A 21,335-nucleotide genomic window follows, 5' to 3' on the forward strand; every position below is an offset into this window, starting at 1 on the left:
GTAGATTATTTTCCTTTTCCTATATATAAGAAAGTTTACGTAAAGACTATCATCTCTCCCTCAGACTGAATGTTGAAGCTTTTAAGGGAATATTTTTACAGTGGCTCTTAAGGCAGAATGAAAGAGAATCAGTATCTTCTACATCTCTTATATAACATGGGTTTACATGAAAGAAAATTAGGAGTAGAAATATCTACAGCAATAGATACACTGTTTTTTAGCCTATGGGGTTGAAACAGAATGTCCCAGGCAAGGTGTGAATAACAGAAAGAGAGAGAGGCAATGACCCTGTCCGATGTCTACTGGCTGAGCTATAATCGAATAAAAAATTGGATAATGAAAGCCAGGTGACAGATAAGAAGTAGAATCTGGCCCCAAACCAGAAGAGATTCTTCCTTAGCCATTGGTGTTATGAGTTTATTAATTTCTCTTAAAGGCAGGAGTGGTAATTAACATCAAGGCTGCTCTACAGGTAAACTAGCATATTAATTGCAGTTTTTGAACTATACTATTTGTTAAGAAACTTTCTATTGATAATTAAACAATGTAGATTCAGATATTCTCTTCCCAAATACTTAGTTTGTCCTTATTGCCTCCAAATTTAAAACACCGTTTCAAGTAGAATTAGTGTGTCAAACAATCCAGGTGAATTCAGTTATCAGTCCTGGCACACACAACGAATATAACAAAAATTAGCACCTCAAAGAAAAAAAAGCCCATGTATATTTTGACCAGTTTTTCCAGCTGTGTGGTCCATTGAACAGGTTTATCAGAATCACCTGGGCCGCTTCCTGAACATGCAGAGCCCATGACCCACCACAGAGCTTTTGAATCCTCAGGGGCTGGAGTTGTGGAATCTGTGTCTCTGACACCATGACAAGTGGTTCTTGGAAATTCGATAATTATGTAAGTATTGCGGATGAAGCGCAGAAGTTATTTGGTATGCCAAAGGCCAAACACTAGTCAAGGTCAAGGCTATGACTTGAACATGGGTTTGCTGACCCCAAATCCAGCATCCTTGTTGCTCTGCTGCCTCCCGTCTCCTAATCTCTTAACGTTTGTGTAGCACTTTACTTCATGACTCCAGATCTCTGGTGTGTGTACTTTCACCCATGTCCTATCTTTGAAGACGTACAATCTGAAGAACAAAAGCTACCTTCTTCACTGAACTTCTGGATCAATGTCATCCATTGTGAGAAAACCCTGAATATGCTCTCACATCACACTCTCATAGACACAGAAAAAACCGATACTATGCTTTTCCATTGAAACATTTGGGTTATAGAAGAGAAAGCTCTCCATAGAACATGGATTCAGAAAAAGCCACTGTTGCAAGAGGACGTAAAGCCACTTGTTCTGCAAGGAGCTGGGACTGGAGAAACAATCAGAACTGGGTTCAATGCCAGTTTGAGAAAGGGGCTTAGTGCAGCCCAACCGGCAGAGGCTGGGATCTGCATGAAGTCAACCGCTGGGACTGAGCCCCTGACAATGCATGGGGTATGGAATAACTCTGACCACCAAAGACTGTGATTTAAATAATGCTTGCTCATGGCCAGCGGGGGAAGCAGTGGTGATACCGCTGCAAATGGGCATGAGATTTGGAACTGGATCACCCACAGGCAAAGTCTCTGAGATGCTAACATATATGACAGTTCAGATCTGAACACTCCCTGGGCTACGTGGAATTACTTTTGAGACTACTTTGAGGAGCTGCATGCAGGAGAAGCTTTCTTCCAACTTTATGAAATGTCCAGGGCTCCACAAAAAGGGGGAATTCATACCTGGGAAAGAGATGATAGAACTTTCTTTTTTTTTTTTAAGATGGATCCTCACTCTGTCACCCAGGCTGGAGTGTGGTGGCACAATCTCAGCTCACCGCAACCTCCACCTCCTGGGTTCAAGCAATTCTTCTGCCTCAGCCTGCCAAGTAGCTGGGACTACAGGCATGTGCCACCATGTTCGGCTAATTTTTGTATTTTCAGTAGAGACAAGGTTTCACCATGTTGGCCAGGCTTGTCTCAAACTTCTGACCTCAGGTGATCCGCCCACCTCAGCCTCCCAAAGTGCTGGTATTATAGGCATGAGTCACCGCGCCCTGCTGATAGAGCTTAAAGACTAGTTTAAACTCTGCATGATTAAAATTCTCAGAGAACTAATGGAAGGAAGATATCATGAAATAAGAATGAAAGTTTATGAAACCCCAAACAGACAGCTTTAAACACAGTTGGAATGATCGGGATAAAAAATATAGTCACTGAAAAAAAAAATAACCTAGCGATTGAATAGAAAATAAACTGGAATCAGAGAAAAGGAGAATTAGTTAAAACTATCTTTCCTTCATCAGACACATTCTATTAACACTGAATTTCCTTGGGCAAATAAAATTGCCATTATACCACTCGAGAATAATATGGCACAGAACAGTTGGTGATCTGTAGAGGGGCATGGCTAATAGAGATCTGTACCACCATAGCAGAAATGCTTTGGAGAGATATGTTGCAGAATTTATAATATTTTTGTGATTTTAGAAAGTTAATGCATATGCTATGAACTATGTAACATTTCCTACTGGCTTGGGGCAAAGTTCCATAACCAAACACATGAACATTTTTCTATAGCACAATGTATGAAATTTTACAATAAGTGCATAAAGAATCTAAATAGCTCCTGGCCAATTCTGACCAGATTTTGTAGGCAAAGGTGATCAACTCAGTTTTCTGAGCTTTCTGGATTTTAGAATTGTAGACAAATCATTGGACCTAGAAAAAGAGAGCACACTAGTATGGAAATAATACAGAGATACAATATTCATTTGGTGGTGTTTGGGCATGTATTCTAGCAAGCAACAGACATGGTGACCACTGGTCAGGCCAGGAGACTGTGGGATAGAGACAAATAATAGAAAGAAGGCAAAGGCCAAAAGAGGGAGACAAAGAAGATCCAGGAAGCCCCTGGGGAGGGAGCTCGGCAAAGACAGGAGGTGATTAGAGAGAGGAATACTTGAGAAAGGGGGCAAATTGAGGGATAGATGTATTCCAAGGTGGAAATGAAAAGCCAGAATTGACCAATTAGGATGGAGCAGGTGTGAGAGTTACCGAGAATGTGATGTAGCCAGTACAAAGGCAGAGCTGGAGGAGATAGGAACTCAGAGAGCAAGAGAGTTGAAGAGCAGACCCAAGGAGAGCAGAAGGGAGATTTCAGAGGTGAGGACACCAGGAAGATAGGGATGGGGGTAGGAGGGCGAGACATGAAAATGGAGGGAAGACAGGCCGGGAGAGCATCTGAGACAGATGCCTGCAAAGGCAGGGAGGAGGGGAGGATAAATAAAGGTGGGAAGGATAGGAGAGAGGCTTGGACAGGAGCAACGGGGCCTGAGTCAGAACAGTGGGAAGGGGGAGGATGGGAAAGGAGGGCTAGAACTTTATCAATCACAGTGAACATATTGTAAAGGCTTTTTACTTTGTAATAAAGTTATATTTTCAATCGCAATTCTTTAAATTTTTTTTTTTTTTTTTTTTTTTAAATTTCGAGACGGAGTCTTGCTCTGTTGCCCAGGCTGGAGTACAGTGGTGCGGTCTCAGCTCACTGCAACCTCTGCCTCTTAGGTTCAAGTGATCTTCCTGCCTCAGCCTCCCAAGTAGCTGGGACCACAGGTGTGCACCACCATGCCTGCCTAATTTTTGTATTTTTAATAGAGATGGGATTTCACCATGTTTCCCAGGCTGGTCTCGAACTCCTGACCTCAGTGATCTGCTTGCCTCCCAAAGTGCTAGGATTACAGGTGTGAGCCACCACGCCTGACTACAATCTCAATTCTTTTTGCATCTTAAAACACTCAGAAGTCTGTTTATCACATGACTGTTGAATCAGCTGTTTTATTTTGGCTTCAGGGCACGTTTCTGATAGCAACATTGACCTTCATTGCGAACTTAATTTTTAAAAATACATACAAAACACCTGGAAGTACAGGTGAGTAAAGCACATGAGAAGCTTATTTTTTGTTTTTAGATAATTAGGCCTCTAATTCCACTACTACTTCACATGTGAAACAAGCACACTCATTTTACCCAAAGAATGTTGAGTTATATGTTGACCAAATAAGTAAACCAAGCCATTCTGGGCCCGTAAATAGATATGTACTCCTAAGAATTAGGTGCAGTTTTTGTTGCATAACTATACAAAACCATTCTTTGTTAACTGAATTTTATTTGGGTTCCTATATCTATATTCCGAAATTAAAATGTGCCTTTTTTTTTTTGAGACGGAGTCTCGCTCTGTCACCCAGGGTGGAGTGCAGTGGCCGGATCTCAGCTCACTGCAAGCTCCGCCTCCCGGGTTTACGCCATTCTCCTGCCTCAGCCTCCCGAGTAGCTGGGACTACAGGCGCCCGCCACCTCGCCCGGCTAATTTTTGGTATTTTTTAGTAGAGACGGGGTTTCACCGTGTTAGCCAGGATGGTCTCGATCTCCTGACCTAGTGATCCGCCCGTCTCGGCCTCCCAAAGTGATCTCAAGCCTGGGATTACAGCCTTGAGCCACCGCGCCGGGCCGGAAAATGTGCCATTTTTCAATATCAACCTATTAGAAAGCAGCATCCCAATTTTGCCTCTGAAATTCACATGGCAGGCAATTTTGTCACTTCCAGTGAGAGGCCTTAAAACTCTTTGATTACATCTGGTCATATTTATTCACAGTAAGATGAGCACACGAGTAAGCATCTGTTGTGAGGTGTATTTAGCTGGCGTCTTCTGGGATAACACGTCTCTAAAGGTTTTAACTCCCATGTTCCCAATCTTTTTCCTTCTCCCTCACAGTGGGCTTCATTCAGCCCGCAAGCGGGTCAGTCTTTGGGATGACTGGCCTGAAATATACTTGATTTTCACAACTGTCCACAGCATGAATATAAAGGTGTGAAATTAAAATTCAGACGGAAAACCTTTTCTCAAGTCAGAGTGGCCAAGTGAAACTGAAATCCCTAAGGAAGGACCATGCCAGGCGTTCCTTGAGCTTGGCCACTAGGGGGCAGTCAAACACTGCTCCCCTCAAAATACTGTTCGGGCCCGGTTTTGGATAACCTGTTTTGGAGGTTAAGCAAATTACTTGAGTAAGTAGCAATTCGTAGTTACCAAGTAGCAGCCTCAATACTTCATGCTTTTAATTTCCTACATAAGCCCATGTTTTTGATTTGTAATATGGTTCCTAATTTGTCCATTAAGAAATGTTTTTTAAAAGTTTAAAGTTATTTTTAATAACTTTATTTTAGACAGGTTTACTCTTCGAGACTGATACTGTTTTTAGATCTGCCTGTGGCTTTGTAGTTCCCAGTTTAATTACGTTATGCGAGATAGTTAGTAACAATTACTTGAATTTTATGGACATACTTCAACAGGTTGAAATTCCACAAAACATAATTGCTAGTTACCAAGTAGCAGCCTTAATACTTCATGCTTTTAATTTCCTACATAAGCCCATGTTTTTAATTTGTAATATGGTTCTTAATTTGCCCATTAAGAAATGTTTTTTAAAAGGTAGTTTGAAGGTGGTTAACCAAGATACACAGTGAATAAATTAATGATAAAATACATGTAATAATAATAAGATACGTGCGTAGTTGTCTATTAGTGCCTGTAGCTTAAGGCGTCAGTCACTCATTCCTTAGACACTCCCGAGTGATAATGATCAGAGGAGAACAGACGATCACATCATTTCTAATTTTCTGTTTTGTTTAGCTCTGGCCTAAGAGTCTGTCACAAATATTATTTAAATTAAAAAGACGACCCTTACTTTTAGGCAATTCTAAATGAGCTTTCTTTGGTTACTATGAAAAGCCTTACCATTTTAATTGTCCACAATTTTATTGTGAAAAAGAAAAAAGGTTTACTAATTATAGAGCAAATCCTATTATTTTTGTAAGTAGCAATAAAATGTCAAAGTATTGATTAATGTGTCTTGCTTTGAAAAGAAATCATTTTAAACATAAAGGTTTAAATTAGTAGTCAACAGTAATACAAAATTAGAAAATAAAAATTCCCAGAGATTATAATTAATCAATAAATATTTATTAGGTTGGTACTAGGAGTTTGAAATATGGCTTTTACTTAGAAATAAAATCAAACGACAATTATTAATTGAATTTTTGTTTTTAGTTGAAAGGGTGACTTTACATTATGGTAAATCACAAAATGTTATTTTAGTAGTAGATTTTTTCATCTCATAAATGGTTTAAGCAAAATCAATTAAATGCATTATCATGTGTAAAAGCAAAAATATAGTAAAATTGGTTAAACTATGGTTACAGTCCTGTACATTAAATAGTTTTTTAAAGGGCACAGATGATCTCTATGACTTGTCTTAAATCCAAGAACCTACTTTGTAGCTGTATATTCTTAAAATCGTATAAAATTGAATATTCAAATATGGATAGAACATGAACTTCTGAAGTAGGACCTTAAATAGGACCTTAAATAAAGAAATAGACTGCTTGCTACAACTGTATTGCATGCCAGGTGAGTTCACATATTGCTTCTTCTTAGTTAATACTAAGTTTTTCATGTAAGATATATTAAAATATAAAATAAAAGTCATGCTAGGTGTATGGAGATATGTATTTTAAATATTTGAAGTAAAGTTTTAGTATTCTTTTAAATTCAAAATAAAATTTAGATATTTTAAGTCTTTTAAAAATCTTTTGTTTGTTAGAAGTTTTAAAATAATTCCTCATAAATATTGCACTTTGTTTCAGGATTTAAAATATTCACTTGGAATTCAGTTAATAAAACTGAATATTTAAAAAACCTAAAACGAATTTTTCAGAAAATAAAAATAATTTCAAATTTTAACCTTTATTCTCAGAGGTTTATCAAAATTCTTTAAGAAAAAATACAAATTAAAATATAAACATTTTTGAATAATAATAAACCTCAGCAAACCTTGGGTATGATTTATAGGTTGTTTATGAATGTATAGGCTGACAACGAATCTTTTTCTTTAAAAGCAAGTGAAGATTTAAGTTTTATTTTTTGGTGAGCTTTACAATGAAAATGGTGCTAACTTGAAAATTAAGAGTTTGACTGAAATAAAAATTTCCACAAATTAAAAACAAAAGAAAATTTTCTAAGTAAATGCACTTTTATAGACTTTTAATAACTTTATTTTAGAGAGGTTTACTCTCAGAGACAGATACTGTTTTTTAGATCTGCCTGTGGCTTTGGAGTTCCCAGTTTAATTACATTAACGCAAGATAGTTACTAACAATTACGTGAATTTTATGGACATATTTCAACAGATTGAAATTCCACAAAACACAATTTTAGTTTATTAATTTGTCATACTTTTTAAAACAAATGCCAAAAATATTTTCTGCATTTTAATTGATATAGTCAACATTGTTTTTTGACATACTTTATCTACAGCTTTAATAACATACAAAGGCATGCTTCCATGAAAAATTTGTTGCATCTAAAAATTACTAGGCTATATGGGACTAAAAGCAATGAAAGGTAATGACAAATACAAGGCAAATTTGATGTCCGTTTTTTTTTTTTTTTAACACCCCAATACATTTTTTACAATTGTCATAGAACTACATAGAAATGTATTTTTTGGGAATTGCACTCATTTAAAGCGAGAAAGTAGCAGCCTTACCTTTGACATGGATCAGAACGATGAAATGAAGTAGAAAGAACATTGTCATCAATCTGAGGCTGAAGAGATGTTTAAAACCAGAAAAATAATCATAGGTTTACAGCAATTGAGTTATTAGACGTATCCTCCTCATACCTCAGCAGGAGTTCTGATGTAGTAATTTCAGTGCCTCCCATGTTCTGAGCATGCTCACAGCTAGAACTTTACTGGCATGAGGGGAGACGGATTCTTGTCACTATGCAGGCTGTCTTTTTTGTTCTTTCTTTTTTTTTTCTTTTAGTTTAAATCTACAGTTGTGTTCTTGATCACTAATTCATTATGGTGTGTAAAAGGAGGTATAATAGGACTTTGGTATTATTCGATAAGAAACATTTTTTAATCACTTAAAATTTTTTTTTCCTCCAAAGCATGTACAACAATTTGCTCTTATTTAAATCCAAACATATATCGAAGTTCTTAAATATGAAGGATATAGGCTTACACGGAATAGGCTATGAAACTCTTTACAATTATATTTTCATGCAATAAACAAATGTCAAAAAGCTGCTTACTTACAGATACACAAAGAACACCCACTTCTATTCAAATATACTTAAATTTTTTCAAATGACATATAAAAAGATAAATATATGGCGCTGTGTTAAATAATTACTGTAAAACATTCATACAATATTTTCACTTCACATAATTCTCCCATAATCATATTCCTTTTTCTTGAAGTGAATAATTTTATTCTTCCTTCCAGCTCTGTATTGCACATCTATTAGAAAACACTAATTATAATTTAGTTCTTACATCCTGAAAGCAGCTTTCTCAACAGCATAGTTAGTACAAGTTAAAGTATAAAAAGGGACTTTTGGTTGTAGGATTCTGTTGATCCCAGTGTAATCATTAAGACTTCTCCAAAAAGATGTAGAATTTCTGTGTCTGAGTTTATATTTTACTAACAGGGAAATATCTATCTAGAATACAGTTTGTAGTTCTGATTTGGAGAGAAGATTTTGTGACTGAACGATGCAGATTCTCTTATATATTGTTGTTAACTGTGTCCTAACAACACTGAAAAAACTATCTTGTGGTGACTATTATCATCACAAATCATAAAATATGGGGTTTTCCTTGTTCTTTCTTTCATTGTAGCCTTTGAGAGAACAAGGATTCAAACAGAATTTACAATAAAAAATACTGTATTTATCACATAATGTATTTAGTTCTTTTCTCTTTTTAAGAAGTGAGTTAAATTCCCTAAGACACCTCCCAGATACATTTATATGTGGTCTCATCTGATCTTTCAAATCAAAAGAAAAAGCAACAGAGAGAATAAAGATGAAAAGAAATACTTCAAGATTTTTTCTTACATTTCAAGCATCTTTTTTTCCCTCACTAACCTCGAGGCCTTTTTAGGTAAAAATTACCTTATTTCACTTAAAGGAATGATTAGTTTTTCTCATGTTTTGTGTTTTGCTGTTGAGATGATGGATGCTAGTTTCTGGTACTGAAATTTTGAGCATGAGTTTTTAAGTGCAATTAAATACCATGAATTGTCCATCATAAGTCTATTTGAAGTACAAATATATTTTCTATGAAAATGTAATTTTTGGAGAAATAAGAAATGTCAAGATGTCAAAGAAATTAGATTTCTTCATGGTATTGTTATTCCTTTCTGTGAGGCTTTTCAATGTTAATCTTTGAAATATATTAACACAAACATTCAGAAATCAATAATTATAAATAATAGGAACATCTTTGGCTCACTGGTTTTTATAGGTAGAATATGCAAGCTTTGAAATACCATTTCATTTAACATGTTTTAACTTTCACTTATCTGGTGTGAATATCCAGTCTTTTGCACTGAAACTGAAATGATTGACATTTACACAGGGATATAATATATGTGTTTAAATAAGAGTGAATGAATTTACTCTATTCTTAGAGCCACAATTGGTAAGGAGGCTCCAGACAGTGCTTCATGCAGAGCTGAGATGAAGGACTTGTGCAAACTGAATCCTCACTGGATAATTAACTTTGAATCTGCACAAGTGTATTTTATTGATCCTTGCCTGAATCAGCTCATCCCTTCATCGCAGTCTCCTGTTGGTAGGACCCTTACTTTGAGCAATAATACTATAAAAGCTCATGTGAATATATTAGTTACTGTATAAAACAATTCAATATAATTATGGCTAATTCAAGGGAATGTATTTACTGAAAGCGTTAATTACCTAGTTCTATGTGGTGGGGGGAGGGCGCGGACATTTTCTTAGCTTCTACCGTCATTTTTATATACATCTTGGAAACTATTGTTAAATATAAAATTCTTAAATCAAGAACATAATTTATTTAAAAATGGTCAGAAACCCTAATTTTAACACATTTTCATGATTGTGTGATTGTTTTTTATATAGGGTATAATTCATTATCTTTCCAAATTAATGTTTTCAATTTAAAAGATATTTACTAAACACTTACTCTACTTAGTGAGAGTATAGCCTTGTAAACATTTCTCACTTCTATAGCCTTTTTACTTTATATAGCCTCTTATGCACCAAACCTGATCCATTAGCAGTTAGTATCACTTTCTGTTTTGGGGAAAACCAGACCTACTGATATTCAAAGAACAAATTATATGAATAGACAAGATCTGTCCTCAAAAAGATAAATTATAGAATAATAAACATCCAAATCCCAAGCTCATGATAGCAGGCCAATAATGGCAATGTTCCCTTGAATAGCCTCCTTACCATAAATCAAGTTATAGTAAAATCTGAATAATTCAGCCATACTAGCTAAGTATTTGTGTTTGTAACTATATATTAGCCTTTATATGTGAGGTTATAGCATTGTCATTATTCAGTAAGATTTATTTGCACCCTGTGGGCACAGCAAACCTAACAATCACCTAATCTCATCAGCATAGTCAACCTAGTGTGTCCATCAGGTGAGCAAACCAGTTCTGGCACAGGGTCCATTTTGATTAAGAAAGTCTAAATTAAGGGTTTTTTTTTTTTTTTTTTCTTTTTTTAGACAGGGTCTTGTGCAGTGGTGCTATCATTGCTCACTGCAGCCTCAACCTCCCAGGCCCAAACAATCCTTCTACCTCAACCTCCTGAGTAGCTGAGATCACAGGTGTATGTGACAACATCCCCTAATTTTTCGTATTCTTTTTTTGGAGACATGGGGTCTCCCTATGTTACCCAGTCTGGTCTTGAACTCCTGGGCTCAAGCAATCCTCCCACCTCAGCCTCCCGAATTATTGAGATTATAAGCATAAGCCACCATGCCTGGGCTTAAGTGTTCTAATTTTGATGTTTTAAGTTTAAAATAATTTAAGTCATGCTCCATTTGTCTGGGAATTTCAACTCTTGGCAAGCTCAACTATTAGGAGCATAGCCACGAACCCAGAGTGAAAAATAACCCTGAGACATCCGCTACTGGCAGTATGGTAGATTAGATACACTGAAAAGACTTCTTGCTTGAAAATGCTGTGATAGCTCCTGCATAAAACAATTTTGTTGCATTTCTGGAGTCTTCAAAATGAGGGGAATCGAGTCTAAAGGGAAAATACATGACAAAAATAAAAACCAAATGCCGAAATGGCAATGGAGCACAGTAAACAAATGTAAAAAGCAAGATTGGTTTGCAAAAAATGCAGATATCAGCACTACAACTTTTAGGCCTTGAGTCAGTGGCCAAATCTGAGTGCTAAGCCAGAGCTTCCTCGAAGGATCAGGCTAAAGACTATGAAAGGCGGTGTCCTGTAGCACCATTGCAAAAGAAATGCAAACTCCGTAATAAAAATATCCTTAACTGAAACCCCTACATTTTATCCAGGTTAAAATCAACTAAATATGAGCTCATTATCAAAGATCAACCAGGGATATATGGGTAAAGGTTGACAGAAACAAAGCAATAAATTTAGAACCCCACATACTTCAAATATTGAGATGATCAGTTATGGAATGTAAAATATTTAAAGACTGCAATTACAAGAATACATAAGGAATAAGAAACCATCAAAAAGCAACAAAGAGAATTTTCAGAAATGAAAAATATGTTCCTGAAATTTTAAAACTCAGTGGATACGGTAAAGAGCTGTCAAGACATAGTTGGTAAAATAAGTTGTAAATGGAAATAAGGGAGTGAAGAAAGTTCCCAGAAGGCAGCATAGATAAACGGAATGAAAAAAAAAAAAATATGAAAGAAGAGACTAGGAGGAAAGCAGGAAAAATTTCAACACACAGCTAATTATAGTCCCCACAGGAGAAACTAGTGAGAATGAAGAGGAGATAATATCTGAGGAGATAATTATTGAGAATTTTCTAGAACCGATAAAATACAAGAATTTATAGATACAGCAAGGACAACTTCTACTAGGCAGGACAAATACAATGAATCTGTATTTACACATTCAGTTTTGAAATTGTATAATATAAAAGAAACCAGAGGGAAAAGGCAGATCACCTACAAAGGGAAAATTAGAATGTTAGCAGACTTGCCAACAATAGCAACGGAAGCCAGAAGTGTAGTAATGCTCACAGTTCTGAGAAAAAATAACTGACAACTAAAGATTGTGTACCCCACAAAACGATCTTTTAACGGGAATGTAAAATAAAGTCATGCACAAGATATATGAATACTAAGAAGTTAGGTAAGAACCAAAATGAAAAACGCAGACCAAAAGTTTGATAGCGTTTCAGGGAGGGGAACAATCTGAGTTGCGAAGGTCATTAGGTGAAACCTCAGCTCTGTCCCTCTTAACTGATGGATTGAGAGATTAAGAAATAGTGTCAACTATTCTCCCGGTGGTATCAAGGCACACACGCCAAAGTAAGTCTGAAGGGTAGATGGAAGTAAAACAGATTCTTGCTTCTGTGTGAAACTGAGAGCATCCTCGGGTGCCTGTAATCCCAGCTACTGGGGAGGCTGAGGCAGGAGAATCACTTGAACCCGGGAGGTGGAGGTTGCAGTGACCCAAGATTACTGGCTACACCAAAAACTGGGTGGATACTCAAAAAGCATATTAGAGATATTATGGTATATTCGATTATTGTTTCCAATTATTCCACTGCCCGTAATAAGAGTATGTGCCCCCACATTTTGCCGTGTGCCTTGGCAGGGCCTCTCAGTGGGTAATGTATATTTTTCTGCTCCATTGACTTTTGCCTTGACCATGAGACTTGTTTTCACCAACTGAATGTGACTCGGTAAGACATATGCCACCTTCCAGCAGAGGCTTGTTTGTTTGTTTGTCTGTTTGTTTGTTTTTTGAGAGGGAGTCTGGTGCTATCGTCCAGGCTGGAGTGCAGTGGCGCAATCTCGGCTCACTGCGAGCTCCGCCTCTTGGGTTCACGCCTTTCTCCTGCCTCAGCCTCCCGAGGAGCTGGGACTACAGGCGCCCGCCACCATGCCCAACTAATTTTTTTTGTTTGTTGTTTGTTTGTTTGTTTGTTTTAGTAGAGACGGGGTTGCACCGTGTTAGTCAGGATGGTCTCAATCTCCTGACCTCATGATCCACCCGCCTCGGTCTCCCAAAGTGGTGGGATTACAGGCGTGAGCCCAGCAGAGGTTTTATGTGTACTTTTGTGGTATGGCATGGTCGTTTGTACTCCCCTATTCCTTAGCCAGAATGAGAGTCACATGGGCCATGCTTGAACCAGAGTTCAGCCAGGCCCAGAAGAGCCACACAACACAGCCACAGACCCATAGGCAAGACATACATGTTTGTTGTGTGAGCCACTGAGACTTTGACTTTATTGTTGCTGCTGTGTTTGCCACAATAAAACTTAACTCAAACAGACAGATAAATCTGGAAATCATCAGTGTAATCCTTAGTTTTACAAGACTAAATCTGATGTGATTGGCCTAGAGGCATGTGCTGTGTATATTGCATAAATGAATACACAAATTTAATTTTTCTTTGCAGAGCTTTTCTTCTTTTGGAATGTGTTCTACATTATATACTATTCCCAAGTTTCTTATAGTGAATTATTCAAAGATTACTTCCAGAGCTGGCGTTCCTTTTATTATCCACAAAACGATTCCTAAACATTAAATTCTTTTGTCTTTCCGAAATTCTGTGTAATGTGACTGAACCTCAATATGCATTTAGTCAACAGGTGCTATTTTCTAAGGCATGTGTATCATAATCTTTTAGTGCCTTCATTTGAAAACTTCAGGGAACATAAAATAAATTAGAACGTTATTGGGGGCTATTTAAATTTCCAAGTCTGTGTATTAAGTTTACCCTGAATAAATGTATTTTTATTTATAGAGTGCCAACCATATATATTGCTGGGTAATGATCTTTGATTTAAAGTGAAAAGTCACAAATCATTTTTATCTAAATTCATTTCGAATTCATTATGCCAGCTCTACATTTGACAGAATTGTAAAACACAGACCTGGCTGAGCCCACAGGGGCCCTCATCTGAGCTTAAAACCCACAACGACCATTCCTTTCTCTCTCTCTTCTCCTATCTCGCCTTTTGCGCGAGTGTGAACATTGATCTGTGCTCCATTTCTCGATTACCTCATTTCCCTCATTCTGACAGCTGCCTGAAGTATGCAGAAAAGTCTTCATCCTGCTAACTCTTGGGAATTTTTTTTCAGTTAAAAATATTTTCTTTATTAATGACCCCAACTGTATTTCTTTAGATACAGGAGTTTTGAATTAAATACTTAGGAGAAAACAAGTTAAGATTGCAACTCTTTTTTTTTTGAGATGGAATCTCGCTCTGTCGCCCAGGCTGGAATGCAGTGGCACAGTCTGGGCTCACTGCAAGCTCCGCCTCCCAGGTTCATGCCATTCTCCTGCCTCAGTCTCCCAAGTAGCTGGTACTACGGGTGCCTGCCACCACGCCCAGCTAAATTTTTTTGTATTTTTTTTTTAGTAGAGATGGGGTTTCACCATGTTAGCCAGGATGGTCTCCATCTCCTGACCTCGTGATCGGCCCACCTCGGCCTCCTGAAGTGCTGGGATTACAGGCTTGAGCCACCGCGCCTGGCCACCCTGCAACTCTTTACCAGCAATATATTGCAAAGTGAAACAGCTTAGAAAAGAGAGTGGAACAGAAGGAGAATGAGGGAGGGAAGATAAAGAAAAAGGAATTAAGTTGATCAAGTGCATTTTTTTTTTTTTTTAAATCTTGGGAGCTATGAAGTCCTTCTAGCACAGCTCTTTTCTGCAGATTATTTTTCAAACGTGTACAAAATGGAACCAAGACAGAGAATTCTTTAAGTATCTCAAGAGGTGCAACATTAACAGCTACGATTACCAGCAGCAAGTGTTCCAGCCTTCAGTTGCCAGCCACTTCCTCCTCCTGTTCCCAAGAGTTAGCAGGATAAAAACATCTTCCCCAGAATGCCCTAAACAATTCATTTTAGATGAAAGAATTAATGAGCAAAAGCAAGGCCCCAACTATTCAATACACAGATTAATCTCTGAATATCCGAGTTAACTCTGCTTCTCTTTGGGCAATCCTGGGACAGTCACGATGTATATTTTTATTTCATTTATTGATGTGTTCGTTCATAAAATTTGGAGTTTACATTTAAGATGAAGTATGAGGGGGCGTGGCATATGTAGAAGGCTGGAGTGAAGTGGGGTGTGGGAGGGCATCGCGTGCAAGTAGAAGAGGGGGAGCATGTGAAGTGCTTTTTAAGCCATGGGAAGAAATGTAGACTTCATGTGGTGGGAAAGGGAGAGTAGTTGCAAAGCTTGAATCAAGGAGGGGAGAAAATGTTGGTGTGCCCCATGGAGAGGGTGTGCTGGAGAGGACAGACCCTGAAGGCAGGAAGACCTGTAAGATATACCGCAGTCATGTAAGAAGGCACGAACCAACAGCATGGCAGGGGGAATGAGGAGAAGAAACAGATGTGAGATGTATTTTGGAGGAAGAATTGATGGGATGATGAGCCATGGGAGGACGGGGGAGAAAGAGAAGTCTTGGGTGATTCTCAGGTCTCTGGGTTGAGCCACTAAATAACAGACCTGCGAAGGGGAGCGTTTGGTCAGGATGAGGTTGAGTATTTCCGTGCGCTGAGCCTGAGAAACCTGAGGAACATCCAGATAGCAATGTCCAGCCAGCAGGTAGAAATAGACGTCAGAATGCAGGAAAGAGGTGCAGTCTGGGAAACAAGGAGTTTCACTTGCCAAAATATTTCCTTAAAATACTTTAAGACTAAAGGGATTGAAAAGCTAAAGGGAAATGCAATTAAATTTTTAAAACCACTCAGGTGTTACATAATAGGAGACATTAATTAAAAGTCATTACAATTCTAAGGCACTGAAGATATTAGGGCCACATACAGTTAATATCAGATCACTATCTAATGAGCATTTATTATGTGACTAGCATACACAGGCTTCAGTTGAGTAAACCCAAGGGAAGGAGGCGGAAAAGAAAAATCACCCCTCACAGCCAGCAGTGTTATTTTTCCATTTGAGACAATTAACAACCAGTTACTTAGGAAGTCATACAATAGCTGTATTCTGAAATTAGCTGGATCCTTCAATACAATACTATAGATTTCAAAATGGGTACTTAAGACATACAGAGTTAACAAATGAACAGGGAAAATAATATTAAAACACTAAACTCTGTGAAAATGTTGAAATATTCGTATATTTTCATGGGATATAGAGTAGCTTATTTCAATGAAATTGATGAGGTCAAATAACTAGACTTTTTCAAGCACAGAGCCAGAGAAAGACTGAGATTCTCTATTAAATCACAAAGCCACCTCCAGGGCAGATGCATTGCTCTAGGACAATTGCTCTAAGGCTTTATGTTAGGAGTCCCCTGGGTTCTACCAAGGACCAAGGGATCTCAAAGGGATTCGGGAAGGCAGCTGAGATAGGGGCTGAGGTACTGGAGAGAGAAATGATTTCACTGGCTGGTGCCAACAGTGGCCTGAAGTTTTTCTATGCATATATACACATCACGGAGCACAGCTAGCTGTCTAGACTCTGAACTTCCTTCGCTTTCCACAGGCCTCCTGAGGCTGCAGATATTTCCTTCTATTCTGTACATCTCTGAGTCTATCCATGATGTTCACTTAGCCATATTTAACATACATATTATTCATTATTACATTATAGATATAAAATATATGTGTCATCTAATATGATATGACTTAGGAAGATTGGACTGGCAGGAGGACACATCCTCACTGCTGTGTGCCTAACAACACAGTATATGAAAAGCGGATGTGCTGAGAGAAAGAACTTATGTAGTAGAGCCATCAGTGACAAACACTTATAAGGTGAACATGTACAATAGAGAACAGTTAAGAAAAATAAACTGGGGGCCGGGCGCGGTGCTCACACCTTTAGTCCCAGCACTTTGGGAGGCTGAGGCCAGGAGTTCAAGACCAGCCTGTCCAAATGGTGAAACTCCAACTCTACCTAAAAAATACACACACACACACACACACACACACACACACACACACACACGAATTAGCTGGGCCTGGTGGCACACCTGTAATCCTAGCTACTTGGGAGGCTGAGATACAAGAATTGCTTGAACCCGTGAGGTGGAGGTTGCAGTGAGCCGAGATTGCACCACTGCCCTCCAGCCTGGGCAACAGAGTGAGACCCTGTCTAAAAAAATAAATAAATAAAAATAAATTTTAAAAAGAAATATAAACTAAAACAATGAGAGGTTTTCAAATGTCATAGCCATACTTTGAAGAATGCCATGGAAGTGGTCAGGGAATTCCAGAACTGTATCTATTATTTTCTTTTCTTCTTAGGGAAGATCAGAAAGTGAGAAGGCTTCTCTTCCAAGAGTATGATAATAATAGTTACAGTTTTTATTCACCTCACACCTGGCAGTGTTATTTTTCTATTTGACATGATTAACAACCAGTTACTTAGGAAGTCATACAACATATCAACAACCATATCAGGCAGGATCACATTCAGATATTGTTAACAGAACAGCAGCCCGTGGTTCAGTAATAAATACCAGTTTTTGCTGGAGTGGTTCGGTTGCTGGTTTTTGGGGAGGGCCAAAGCTTACATCATCATTGCTTTCTGTGGCATATATGTGAGCTTGGTGCTTAAGAAATATGTATCGGGCAGTTTGGCTTTACTAAAGCAGAGTTCTTCTATCAGTTTCTTGTTTTTATGTTGTTCAATTTTACCTTATTTGCTGTTGAAGTGTTTTGTCAACAGATCTCTTGAGGTAACTATATAAAGAACTGTTTGGAATTATAATTCTTATATAGCTGTTGCCAAGCTCAGTGATATATGAAGCCTTTAGTGGATATAGTGGATGCATATGGGAACTCTCCTGAAAACCTGAAACATTGTATGCAGTTCTGTGTTTCTTAGGAAACACAGATTTTTTATCTATAAGACTTTCCTAGGACAAATCCTGTGGTTGCTAGATGAGATTATGATTTGAACTGGGTCTTTGTAAAATACTAGCTTTCTAGGAGAAGAGAATTTTAACTCATTCTTTTAGCATTCAATATAAACAAAATAAGCAAAATATGTGTTGTAGAATAATGAAAATATTTATTTAAACAAGTTATTATAGCTTATATACAATAAAATCACTAATTTTATGTTTACACTTACACAAATTTGAGTTCCTACATTTCAGTCCATAATAAATGTTGAGTTTTTTTTTGTTTATGGTATGTGAAAAGAGTCAAGGTTCAATGTCTTGCATATGGCTGTCCAATTGCTCCAGCAACAGCTGTTAAAAAGATTATCATTTCCGTATTGAATTACCCTGAAAACTCTGCTAAAAATTAATTGACCATACATTTGTGGGTCTATTTCTGTTCTTTCTATTGTATTCTATTGAGTTATAGTCTATCCTTTGGCTAATACCACACTGTCTTAACTCCTATAGCATTGTAATAAGTCTTCAAAACACATTCTCAACTTTGTTCTTTTTCAAAGTTGCTTATGCTATTCTAGGCCCTTTGCATTTCCACAGGATGAGCTTGTGAATTTCTACATTTGCTGGTATTGTGATTGGAGTTGTGTGGAATCTGGAAATAAATTTGGGGAGAATTTACTTCTTAATAATATAAGATCTTCTGATTCATAAACATGATTTTAGTGGCTATTTATTTAGGTCCTCTTTAATTTCTTTCAGCCATGAAAGTAGTTTGCAGTGTACAAATCTTGCATATATTTGGTTAAAATCATCCTTCATTCTTTTAGATGTTATAGGGAATTATACTTTTTAAAATAAAATTTCATTTCAAAATCCCAAGACTTTGGGAGGCTGAGGCAGGAGGATGGCCAGGGGTTTGAGACCAGCCTGCGTGACACAGTGAGACCCTGTGTCTACCAAAAAAAATTAGCCAGGTGCAGTGGTGCATGCCTATAATCCTAGCTACTTGGGAGGCTGAGGTGGGAGGATGACTTGAGCGCAGGAGTTTGAGGCTGCAGTGAGCCATGTTCACATGCTACTGCACTCCAGCCTGAGCAAGAGAGCAAGACTCTATCTTTAAAAAAATTCATTTGCAATATTTGTTTCTGGCATGTATATGAAATACAATTGTTTTTGCATATTAACTTCATATACAGAAATCTTGCTAAACCTACTTGCTAATTCTGGTAGCTTTTTTGTAAACTACTTAGAATTTTCTTCATAGATTATCATGCCATCTGTCAATAAAGACAGTTACGCTGATTTCCCAATCTGTATGCCTTTTGTATGTTTTTTCTTGCCTTTTTTCACACGTTGGAACCTTCAGTAAAATGTTGAATAGAAGTGATGAGAGTGGACGTCCTTGACTGTTCCTGATCTTAGGGGGAAGCATGCAGTCTTTTACCACTCAGTATAATGTACATTTTTTTTCTAGATTCTCTTGATCAGATTGAGGAGGTTTCCTTCCATTCTTAGTTTCCTAAGAGTTTTGTGCTGTTGTTGTTTTTTAAATCATGAATGGGTGTTGGATTTTGTCACATTGTTTTATACTTCTGTTTAAATGATCTTATGCTTTGTTCTTAGCATCTAAAAGTTTTTCATAGACTATCTCAGTCTTTCTCCGAAACCTGATAGTTGTTTTTGTTTTTGTTTTTTTAATATCACTGCTTTAAAAATGATATTTCCCTGTTTTCTTTCTTTATTTTCAATGAGAAGCCTTTGATTATTCTTATTTTTGATTTCTAGTTTGGAATATGGGTCTTTACCCACTTCTAGTTCTTTTTAAGATTTTTCTCTTCACAATTGGTTTTAAGTAATTTGATTATAATGTGTCCTTTATTGTTTTTAAAAAATGTTTCCTGTGCCTGGAGTTTGTTGAGCTTCTTGGATCTGTTGGTGTTCAGTTCTTACCACATTTATAAAATTACAGTAATTATTTCTTCAAATGTATTGATTTAAGGAATTGTAGCACTCTTATAGGTAGACAGAAAGAAAAAGTTAGAACAGCACTATCAAAATTCCAAAGTTCAGAGGACATTTTGAAGGCTAGCTGAAAGGCTGGGCAACAGGTGCATTTTAGGATTATGGAGAAGGAATTGAATATATTAGATGGTGCATATCATACAGAACTTTAATTTTTGGCATCAAGCCTTTGTTTGGATTTGACACAACAAATGACAAGAAGCCATTTGTGGCCACTGAGTAAGAGAAGAATGGAGGCAACTGTTTTAGTAAGACTGATCAGGCAGTTTATGGGAAATGGAACAGAGAAAGAAGAGACTGGAGGATGAAATAGTAATTTGGAAAAAGGCAACATTAGATATATATCTCACACAAAACACAAAAATAAACTCCCAATGGATTGGAGATCTAAAACTAAAAGGTGAAACCTTACAGTTGTACCTCAGTATCCACAGAGGACTGGCTCCAGGATCCCCCCTGTAGAAAACAAAATCCACAGATATTCAAGTCCCTGACATAAAATGGCTTAGTGTTTGCATTTAACCTATGTACTTCCTCCTGCCTACAGTCAAGTGTCTCTTTTTGGTGGGGATACGTTCTGAGAAATGCATTGTTCAGCAGTTTCATCACTTTATGAACATCACAGAGTATACTTACACCAACCTAGATGACAGAGCCTACTACACACCTACACGCTTATATTCTATTGATTATAAGCAAATCACTGGTCCTACCCCCTACTGAAGGAAAGAGGGTTTCACAAGGGCATGAACATGAGGAAGTAGGGATACGGGTGCATGTTACAATAGGCAAGACTGTTGCCATCTTCTCAAGCAGAAGCTTGAAAATAAGTAAAGTCTGTTTCTAAATAAAGTAAGTGTGACATTTTTGTTGCCACATTAGTGTGACTGTTAACGTACACATACACCACTGGTACTTTCTCTTGGGAACCTTTGCTGTTGCTGCTACCTCATTCCCCAGTGAAATGCTGGTTGATATCCTGGTCTTCTAGTCAAAGCTGTTGGGCCACAGTTTTACTCTTCTACCGTGGCTCTACTAGAATGAGGAGTGACTGCTTAGTGGTTCTGAAGCAGAATTTAGATCTTCCTTTGCTGGGAGTAGGAAAGTTCCATACTACAATGACAGAGTGCAGTACTCTCAGATGTCTTTTCCTTCCTGGCCCTGTGTGCCTCCTTTTATTTCTTAAGCTAGGCCGTTTCTGCCTTCTCCCCTCATGTGACTGGCCCCTTGAATCAGTTAGATTTAGATTCACCGGATGAGCCCCCAAATAACAGTGTAAAATAAAAATGCACCATTTTTTTTCATGTAAAAT

At 37.5% G+C, this 21,335-nt stretch overlaps 1 protein-coding gene across 2 annotated transcripts in view; it reads right to left on the minus strand.

Annotated features, from left to right (window-relative positions):
• Positions 1–7,824, minus strand: part of RXFP2 (relaxin family peptide receptor 2) — a 77,635-nt gene extending 69,811 nt beyond the window's left edge. Inside the window, exon 1 of one of the 2 annotated variants that reach the window (XM_023208673.2) lies at positions 7,644–7,824. In XM_023208673.2, the coding sequence (XP_023064441.1) occupies positions 7,644–7,692 (49 nt within the window). In that variant the 5' untranslated portion in view covers positions 7,693–7,824. The remainder of the gene's footprint in view (positions 1–7,643) is intronic. The other variant, XM_023208674.1, reaches the window with a different exon arrangement.
• Positions 7,825–21,335: the final 13,511 nt, after the last annotated feature.

The sequence above is a fragment of the Piliocolobus tephrosceles genome, chromosome X (assembly GCF_002776525.5).
Source record: "Piliocolobus tephrosceles isolate RC106 chromosome X, ASM277652v3, whole genome shotgun sequence".
Classification (NCBI taxonomy): Eukaryota; Metazoa; Chordata; class Mammalia; order Primates; family Cercopithecidae; genus Piliocolobus; species Piliocolobus tephrosceles.